Source organism: Myotis myotis, unplaced genomic scaffold (genome assembly GCF_014108235.1).
Source record: "Myotis myotis isolate mMyoMyo1 unplaced genomic scaffold, mMyoMyo1.p scaffold_m19_p_3, whole genome shotgun sequence".
Classification (NCBI taxonomy): Eukaryota; Metazoa; Chordata; class Mammalia; order Chiroptera; family Vespertilionidae; genus Myotis; species Myotis myotis.
The window spans coordinates 152,096,178-152,106,155 of record NW_023416335.1 but is presented as its reverse complement, the minus strand read 5'-3'; the positions used below and the strand labels follow the sequence as shown (position 1 = coordinate 152,106,155).

At 41.7% G+C, this 9,978-nt stretch overlaps 1 protein-coding gene across 1 annotated transcript; it reads left to right on the top strand.

Moving 5' to 3' along the window:
* The first annotated feature begins 3,455 nt into the window (after positions 1-3,455).
* LOC118650624 (DNA-directed RNA polymerase II subunit RPB2-like) lies at positions 3,456-6,966 on the top strand. The gene is given in 4 exon segments (XM_036298981.1): positions 3,456-5,266; positions 5,268-5,416; positions 5,419-6,817; positions 6,819-6,966. Coding segments are annotated over 4 exon segments (3,507 nt in total).
* The last annotated feature ends 3,012 nt before the right edge of the window (positions 6,967-9,978 follow it).

Below are 9,978 nucleotides of genomic sequence, written 5' to 3'. Positions count from 1 at the left end.
GGTGTTCGCTGCAGCGATTCCACGTGACCACACAGCCTTGGAGAAGTAGGGCCGGGGAGGAACTCACTGTTTATATTTTATCATTTACCCTCTTGCTTAGTGTTTTGGAACTTGGGGGGAGGGGAGGGAAGGGGGTTGAATTATAAATAAATGTCCCATTTTTGTTTTCTACATTTTTTAAAATTAAATCTTTATTGTTCAGATTATTACATTTGTTCCTCTTTTTTCCCCCCATAACTCCCCTCCTCCCAGTTCCCGCACCACCCTCCACCGTGACTCCCCACCCACTGTCCTCATCCATAGGTGCACAATTTTTGTCCAGTCTCTTCCCGCATCTCCCACACCCTTTTCCCCCCCAAGAATAGTCAGTCCATTCCCTTTCTATGTCCCTGATTCTATTATAATCACCAGTTCATTCTGTTCATCAGATTATTTATTCACTTGATTCTTAGATTCACTTGTTGATAGATGCATATTTGTTGTTCATAATTTGTAGCTTTACCTTTTTCTTCTTCTTCCTCTTCTTAAAGGATACCTTTCAGCATTTCATATAATACTGGTTTGGTGGTGATGAACTCCTTTAGCTTTTCCTTATCTATGAAGCTCTTTATCTGACCTTCAGTTCTGAATGATAGCTTTGCTGGATAAAGTAATCTTGGTTGTAGGTTCTTGGTATTCATCACTTTGAATATTTCTTGCTACTCCCTTCTGGCCTGCAAAGTTTCTGTTGAGAAATCAGCTGACAGTTGTATGTATATTCCCTTGTAGGTAACTGAGTTTCTTTCTCTTGCTGCTTTTAAGATTCTCTCTTTGTCTTTTGCTCTTGGCATTTTAATTATGATGTGTCTTGGTGTGGTCCTCTTTGGATTCCTTTTGTTTGGGGTTCTCTGCCCTTCCTGGACTTGTAAGTCTATTTCTTTCACCAGGTAGGGGAAGTTTTCTGTCATTATTTCTTCAAATAGGTTTTCAATATCTTGGTCTCTCTCATCTTCTGGCACCCCTATAATTCTGATGTTGGTATGCTTGAAACTGTCCCAGAGGCTCCTTACACTATCTTCGTATTTTCGGATTCTTTTTTCATTTTGCTTTTCCGGTTGGGTGTTTTTTGCTTCTTCGCATTTCAAATCTTTGACCTGATTCTTGCGCTCCTCTGGTCTGCTGTTGGGAGTCTGTATAGTATTCTTTATTTCAGTCAGTGTATGCTTAATTTCTAGTTGGTTCTTTATCATAACATCGAGGGTCTCATTAGAATTCTTGAGGATCTCATTAAGTTTATCGGCGGCTTCTAGACAGTTCTTGAGAGACCTTAAAAGTGTGGTTCTGAACTCTATATCTTCCATTGACAATTTTGTCCTGTTTCTTTGTCTCCGCATTTTTTTTTTATGCTTTCTTGGTGCACCCCCTAGTGGTCTTTGTGTGCAGTCTTGCTGTAGTTAAGCCTTGATTGTTGTAGTTAATACTGGGGGGAATTGACCTCCAGGCCAACTGGCTGTGAGAGTGTGTTTTCTACATTTAAAATTATTTTCTTGCTCTAACCTTGCAAGCTCTGAAGTGCTCTTCACCGTAGGCAGTGTGGGGCACTGGGAAGGTACTTCTCCCAGTAACTGAATTCAGTGAGTTTCTACATGAGACATAGTCTGAGTCCCAAAGAGTCAAAGTAGAAACACTGCTCAAGGTATTTCTTTTTTCTTGGAAGCTAAGAGAGCAGGGGTAGATGTGAGATGTTTTCAGGATATTAACGAATAATTATTCTGTTCCTGTATACTCTGTCCTGAGCAAATGGATGTTACAGGAATGTTTTCTTTTTGTTTCTCCTGCCTGTGCTGCCACATCTGTTTGTACCTCCAGCTGTTGAAGGGCTTAAATCTCCTATGGGGCATTCTCCCAGATTCTCTTTCCCTAAAGGAGTCTATACAAAGGTCTTGGTGCCCACTTTGGCAGCCAAGGGTAAAGGCCCCTTGGAGATGATACAGAGGAGCACTGATGAGGCCAAAGAGAAGAAGAGGAGGCTGGGATGAGCTCCAGTTAGCATTATGGGAGAGAACCAGCAAGTAGTGAGGTGTTCGGCAGAGGACAGAGGTCAGCAGAGTCAGCAGGGCTGGTTGCAGGTGCACAGACACGGGGTGATTGTCTAAGGAGCGGCGGAGGGCCAATTCGCTGGTAGGTTTGGGATTTAGAAAATACACTGCCATTCAGAACCACTCAGCTCCGACCTGAGTACAGGGTGACTTGATGGGTGGGCGGTGAGATGGTGCTCTCCCCTACAAGGAAGAGAATGCTCTTCTCCTTCGAAACTTGGGACTGTGTTCTCCTTTCCCCCATGCTGGAGAAAAGTTTTGATGTTTTTTTTTTTTTCCTATTTTTATTAATTTCAGAGAGAAAGGGAGTGGGAGATCGAGAGAAACGTCATTGATCGGCTGCCTCCGACACACCCCCTACTGGGGATAGAGGCTGCAACCCAGGCATGTGCCCTGACCGGGAATCAAACTGTGACTGGTTCATAGGTCGACACGCAACCACTGAGCCACGCCGGTGGGCAAGGTTTGCTTGAGGTGCTGTGCTGTATGAAGCTACTAAGTCTACTTTAAGACATCATGGTGTCCCAAGAGTAAAGGAGAATACTGATCACATCTCTCCTTAATCCTTGTCCACCAAACTCAAGTTCAGATGATGGCTAGAGGTTGGTTAGAATTGGAGGCATTCAAGAAAATTATTAAATAAATAAATAAATAAATAATAAAAAAAGAAAATTATATGCAGCATTAGTGTGGGGAGCCGATATAGGGTTAAGCCTCGGACTGACCTGTTGGCAAAGTCACAAACAGGTCTTCTGAGTCTTAAACAACCCTCCGAGAGGTGGCCGCTGATTTACACTATCATTTAAAAAATAAAAAAGGGGGAATTTGCCAGAAGCCGGTCCATCCTTGCTGCTTGACACAGTCGCTGCAGGGAAGAAACATCTGCAGAGCATATGTTTCAAGGGACCTGGCATATATGGCATGCTGTTCTTAATATGTTTGCTCCCCTTTGCACTATGTGTTTTAACCAAGGTCACCTCTCCGAGAGAAATGTTGTTTCTTCAGGTGGGGATTTTTATCAGTAAAACCCCTTAACCTAAGTGCCAGGTGGGTAGTTAATCACTTTAACTATGAACAGTCACGCTTAAGCTACATAATCTTTACTCCCTAGAATGGAGATAAGAAACGCCCTAACCTTAGGAATAGAAATTGATAGGATTAAAATCAACTGGTATAAATACAGATGTAACAAGACAATTATCTCAGAACCTGGCTGGAGAACCCAGACAGAACTTGGCTGGAGATCCTGGGTAGAGATCCTGGCCAGCCTGCTGATCAACTGAACGTTGTCTCCCTGTCATTCCTTCTTCGCCGACTCTGTCCACACCTTTGGGAACCCCTGGAACTGCTGGGGCTGGGCCCCAACAATTTGCCACAATGTATGACGCAGACAAGGATATGCAATATGATGAGCATGATGATGAAATCACCCCAGAGTTGTGGCAAGAAGCATGCTGGATTGTAATCAGTTCCTATTTTGATGAGAAAGGCTTCATCAGACAACAGCTGGATTCTTTTGATGTTTTTGTTCAGATGTCTGTTCAAAGAATTGTGGAAGATGCTCCACCTATAGACCTACAAGCTGAAGCTCAGCATGCTAGTGGAGAAGTTGAAGAACCGCCAAGATATTTGCTGAAGTTTGAACAAATTTATCTCTCCAAGCCTACTTACTGGGAAAGAGATGGTACTCCTTCACCACTGATGCCAAATGAGGCCAGGTTACGAAATCTCACGTATTCTGCTCCACTTTATGTTGATATAACAAAAACAGTCACTAAAAAAGGTCAAGAACAACTTCAGACTCAGTATCAGAAAACTTGTATAGGAAAAATTCCAATTATGTTGCGTTCAACTTATTGCCTATTGAATGGCTTAACAGATCGTGATCTTTGTGAGTTAAACGAGTGCCCCTTGGATCCTGGTGGCTATTTCATTATTAATGGATCAGAAAAGGTTCTAATTGCGCAAGAAAAAATGGCAACAAACACAGTCTATGTGTTTGCCAAAAAGGATTCTAAATATGCCTACACAGGAGAGTGTAGATCATGTCTGGAGAATTCTTCCCGACCCACCAGTACTATTTGGGTTAGCATGCTGGCAAGAGGAGGACAGGGTGCAAAAAAGAGTGCTATCGGCCAGCGCATTGTGGCAACTCTACCATTTATCAAGCAAGAAGTTCCCATTATTATTGTGTTCAGAGCATTAGGTTTCGTGTCTGACAGGGATATTTTAGAGCATATTATTTATGATTTTGAAGATCCAGAGATGTTGGATATGGTCAAACCTTCTCTCGATGAAGCTTTTGTCATCCAAGAACAGAATGTTGCACTAAATTTCATTGGCTCGAGAGGGGCAAAGCCTGGTGTCACCAAAGAGAAAAGAATTAAGTATGCAAAAGAAGTCTTACAGAAAGAAATGCTTCCTCACGTTAGTGTCAGCGATTTTTGTGAGACAAAAAAAGCTTATTTCTTAAGGTATATGGTGCATAGGTTACTTCTAGCAGTTCTGGGTAGAAGAGAATTAGATGACAGAGATCACTATGGAAACAAAGGATTGGATCTTGCTGGACAACTACCTGCATTCTTATTTAGAGGCATGTTTAAGAATTTGCTTAAAGAAGTACAGATCTATGCACAGAAGTTTATTGATCGGGAAAAGGATTTTAACTTGGAGTTGGCAATTAAAACAAGGATTATATCTGATGGCCTAAAATACTCTTTAGCTACTGGAAACTGGGGTGACCAAAGGAAAGCTCATCAAGCCAGAGCTGGAGTATCCCAAGTGTTAAACCGCCTGACGTTTGCATCTACTCTCTCTCACCTGCGTCGTTTAAATTCTCCAATCGGTAGAGACGGCAAGCTGGCAAAACCGAGACAGTTGCATAACATGTCATGGGGAATGGTGTGTCCTGCTGAGACTCCAGAGGGCCATGCTGTAGGACTTGTGAAGAACTTAGCCCTGATGGCTTATATTTCAGTTGGATCTCAACCTTCTCCAATTCTGGAATTTTTAGAAGAATGGAGTATGGAAAATTTAGAAGAAATTTCTCCTGCAGCTATTGCTGACGCAACCAAGATTTTTGTTAACAGATGCTGGGTTGGAATGCATAAAGATCCTGAACAACTTATGAACACTCTAAGGAAATTGCGGCGTCAGATGGACATCATTGTGTCTGAAGTTTCTATGATCAGATATTCAAGAGCGGGAGATTCGGATCTATACAGATGCCGGTCGTCTTTGTAGACCAATTCTGATCGTGGAAGAACAAAAGCTTCTGCTGAAGAAGAGACATATTGATCAATTAAAAGAGAGAGAATATAACAACTACGGTTGGCAGGATCTGTGGCCAGTGGGGTAGTGGAATATGTTGATACTCTAGAAGAAGAAACAGTGATGCTGGCAATGACTCCAAATGATTTGCAAGACAAAGGAGTAGCTTACTCTTCCACATATACACACTGTGAGATTCACCCACCGATGGTTCTTGGTGTCTGTGCATCTATTATTCCATTTCCTGATCATAACCAGTCCTCTAGAAACACATACCAGTCTGCTATGGGTAAGCAGGCCATGGGAGTTTATATCACCAATTTTCACATCCATATGGATACACTGGCTCATGTTCTCTGCTATCCTCAAAAACCGCTTGTGACTACACGGTCTATGGAATATTTGCGATTTAGAGAGTTGCCAGCAGGTATCAATTCAATTGTGGCCATTGCATCATACACTGGATATAATCAGGAAGACTCTGTTATCATGAATCGTTCAGCGGTAGACCGAGGCTTTTTCAGGTCTGTTTTCTATTGATCATACAAAGAACAGGAGTCTCAAAAAGGATCTGACCAAGAAGTTTTTGAGAAGCCTACACGTGAAACATGCCAGGGTATGAGGCATGCCATATATGACAAGCTGGATGGTGATGGTCTGATTGCTCCCGGAGTCCGGGTATCGGGAGACGATGTTATTATAGGCAAAACAGTCACCCTGCCCGAAAATGAAGATGAGCTGGAGAGCACTAATAGACGCTATACCAAGAGAGACTGTAGCACTTTTCTCGGGACCAGTGAGACAGGCATTGTGGACCAGGTTATGGTAACTCTCAACCAGGAAGGATATAAATTTTGTAAAATAAGGGTACGCTCTGTTAGAATTCCACAGATTGGAGATAAATTTGCCAGTCGACATGGTCAAAAGGGTACCTGTGGTATTCAGTATAGACAAGAGTATATGCCTTTCACCTGCGAAGGAATCACCCCTGATATCATCATAAATCCCCATGCCATCCCCTCTCGTATGACAATTGGTCACTTGATTGAATGTCTTCAAGGGAAGGTTTCAGCTAACAAAGGCGAAATTGGTGATGCCACTCCATTTAATGATGCTGTTAATGTGCAGAAGATTTCTCACCTTTTGTCCAATTATGGCTACCATCTAAGAGGAAATGAGGTCTTGTACAATGGATTCACTGGTAGAAAAATCACATCACAAATTTTCATCGGCCCCACTTACTACCAGCGTTTGAAGCATATGGTGGATGACAAGATCCATTCCCGTGCCAGGGGGCCTATTCAGATCCTTAACAGACAGCCCATGGAGGGTAGATCCCGGGATGGTGGCCTGTGTTTTGGTGAAATGGAACGAGACTGTCAGATTGCCCACGGGGCAGCCCAGTTCTTAAGGGAGAGACTGTTTGAGGCATCAGATCCATATCAGGTTCATGTTTGCAATCTTTGTGGCGATTGCTAACACCAGGACCCATACGTATGAATGCAGGGGCTGTCAGAATAAGACCCAGATTTCTCTGGTGCGGATGCCTTATGCGTGCAAACTGTTGTTTCAAGAGCTTATGTCTATGGGTATTGCACCTCGAATGATGAGTGATTAGCTCTTTTAAAAGATTCCCAACAAGACACTTATCAGTGCTTTTTGTGTCTTATTTTTATGATATGCTTTCTAAAATAACAAATAAATGTGTTACATTGTGAGAAAAAGCATTTTATTTGTTTTGTTTGATGATATGCATGCTTTTCTATAAATAGGTAATACATTTTTGTAGCTAGTCTTGAAAAAAACAATAATTTGGGGGAGCATCAGAAAGGAATAAAGAGAAATGGCAGGAGCAGAAATATGCATAAATTGTTCTTCTCGTGAGTTTTATTTCACATGCAATGATTAAAACAAAAATTATAACATTATCTGATATTAAAGATAATGATATTTAAAAGTGAGAAGAGTAAAGGGAACGAAATGCAACCAAGGTTTCTACTTTACTAAAAGTGGACTATGAGTCACATGTATATATTTTATTTTTATTTTTTATTGCTTAAAGTATTACAGAGGGTATTACATACGTGTCCTTTTTCCCCCCGCCCTTGAGAATCCCCTGGCCTCCCCGACCCGACCCCCCCACATGTGTATATTTTAATAGAGCCACTTCAAAGAAAACTACACAAAACCATACACTCAAAAGCTCTACAATTAAATCAAGAAGGCCCCCTACACATGTTCAAATAACCCTCAGAAAGGCAAGAAACCAGAAACTGAGGAATGGGACACAGAAGAAGCAAACGGAAAACAAATAATAAAATAGAAGACTTCAGCCTTACTATATCAATCACTTTAACTGTAAATGGTCTAAATACACCGATTTAAAAAAAGAGAGATTACTCTTCAGTCGCCTAAGAAGAAGGAATGAATGATTTTGGCAATTTCCATCATACCAACTATCACATTGTTAATTTATTGGTCTCTGGTCTCTGTCATGTAACTTAAGTTTTAATTTCATTATGTGTTTATGATATTATTCCATTTAATTAATACCCAAAATTTACATCACACAATCATGTTGACCTGGCTCTGTGACTTTTACATGGTTCTCCAACTGGGACTTATTTAAACAAGCAACAAGTCCTAACATTTCAAAGTAAAAATGAAAAAAATCTAGCCTGAAATTTCTTAAAAGTGAAGAAGTGAGTTTCCAAGGGTAAATCAACTGGTAATTTTTGTAGCACTGAGCAATGTCTATGTTCCTTCTTTCCCCTAACATATCAGTGCAGGATAGCATATAAAAATTGTCAAATGCAGCCCCTGATATGGGATTCTAACTTAGCAACACTACTTATAAAAATTATATTTATTTGATTTAAAGGGCTCACCAATCCACTATCCTCAGTACTGGGGACTCCCAATGCCCCCAGAGAACTATGGAACATTAAGGACATTTTCATGAAAGAAAGATTGAATTAAAAAAAAAAAATAAAAATAAAAAAGGGGGAATTTGCCGCAAGCCGGTCCATCCTTGCTGCTCGACACAGTCGCTGCAGGGAAGAAACATCTGCACAGCATATGTTTCAAGGGACCTGGCGTATATGGCATACTGTTCTTAATATGATTGCTCCCCTTCGCACTATGTGTTTTAACCAAGGTCACCTCTCCAAGAGAAATGTTGTTTCCCCAGGTGGGGATTTTTATCAGTAAAACCCCTTAACTAAGTGCCAGGTGGGGAGTTAATCACTTTTACTACGAACCATCACGCTTAAGCTAGATAGTCTTTACTTAGGATAATCTCCTTCAGTTACTTCCTTGTAGCTTAACAGAATAGAGTAATGACCTTGGAATGGAGATATCAAACGCCCTAACCTTTGGAATAGAATGGATAGGATTCAAATCAACTGGTATAAATACAGATGTAACAGGAGAGTAAAGACAGAACCTAGCAACAGAACCTGGCTGGAGAACTTGACTAGAGAACCTGGCTAGGCTACTGATGAACTGAATGCTGTCTCCGTGTCATTTCTTCTTCACTGACTCCATCCACACCTTTGGACCCCAACAGGTGAGGACCCCAATAGGAGGGGTATTTTCCTGCCTATCACAAATCTAAAAAATAATATACAAATAAGCTGGGCCAGCATGGCTCAGTAGCTGAGCATCGACCTATGAACCAAGAGGTCACAGTTAGCTTCCTGGTCAGATCATATGCCTGAATTGCAGGCTCAATCCCCAGTGTGGGGTTTGCAGGAGGCAGCCAATCACTGATTCTCATCATTGATGTTTGTATCTCTCCCTCTCCTTTCCTCTCTGAAATCAATAAAAATATATATATTTTTTAAAAAGACAGCAAATTAAAGTGTGGCATGTACTATATGATACTATTTATATAAAGTTTTAAAACAATAACAACCCCCACAGGCCAGGGGATCGGGCCTCTAGTATGCATATAAGATCTTTAGTTAATGTCTTCCCTCCCTCCCCCCTCCCCACTTTCCCCTTCCCTTTGAGATTCATCAGTTTGTTCCATGTTTCCATGCCTGTGGTTTCCGCTCCTGCGTTGAGCATCTGCCCCTTGGTGGTCAGTGTGCATCATAGCTACCGGACAGTCGGACAGTGGGCTGGTGAGCCGGTCGGCTAATCACTTGGGCTTTTACAGATAGATAGATAGATAGATAGATAGATAGATATCTGTGTATACCACAGCTTGCTCACCACAAAAGTCTAGTTACTATCCATCACTATATATTTGACCACTTTATCCATATGGCATCTGAAAGCCCTGAGAAAATGTTAAACTAGCTGCCACATCCTATATAATAAAAGGCTAATATGCAAATCAATCACACAGCTGAACGACTGGTTGTTATGATGTACACTGACCACCAGGGGGCAGGCGCTCAACACAAGAGCTTCAGTGCTAAAGACCCCTGTGGGGAGTGGGCCTAAGCCCGCAGACAGACATTCCCTGAGGGATCCCGGACTGGGAGATGGCGCAGGCCAGGCTGAGGGGACCCCCCCCCCCCTCCAGTGCATGAATGTCATGCACTGGCCTCTAGTTAGGAATAAAGTAACAAAATATTTCTTAAAAAGAAAGGAAAACTTTGGTAGCAACTTACATGGTGAT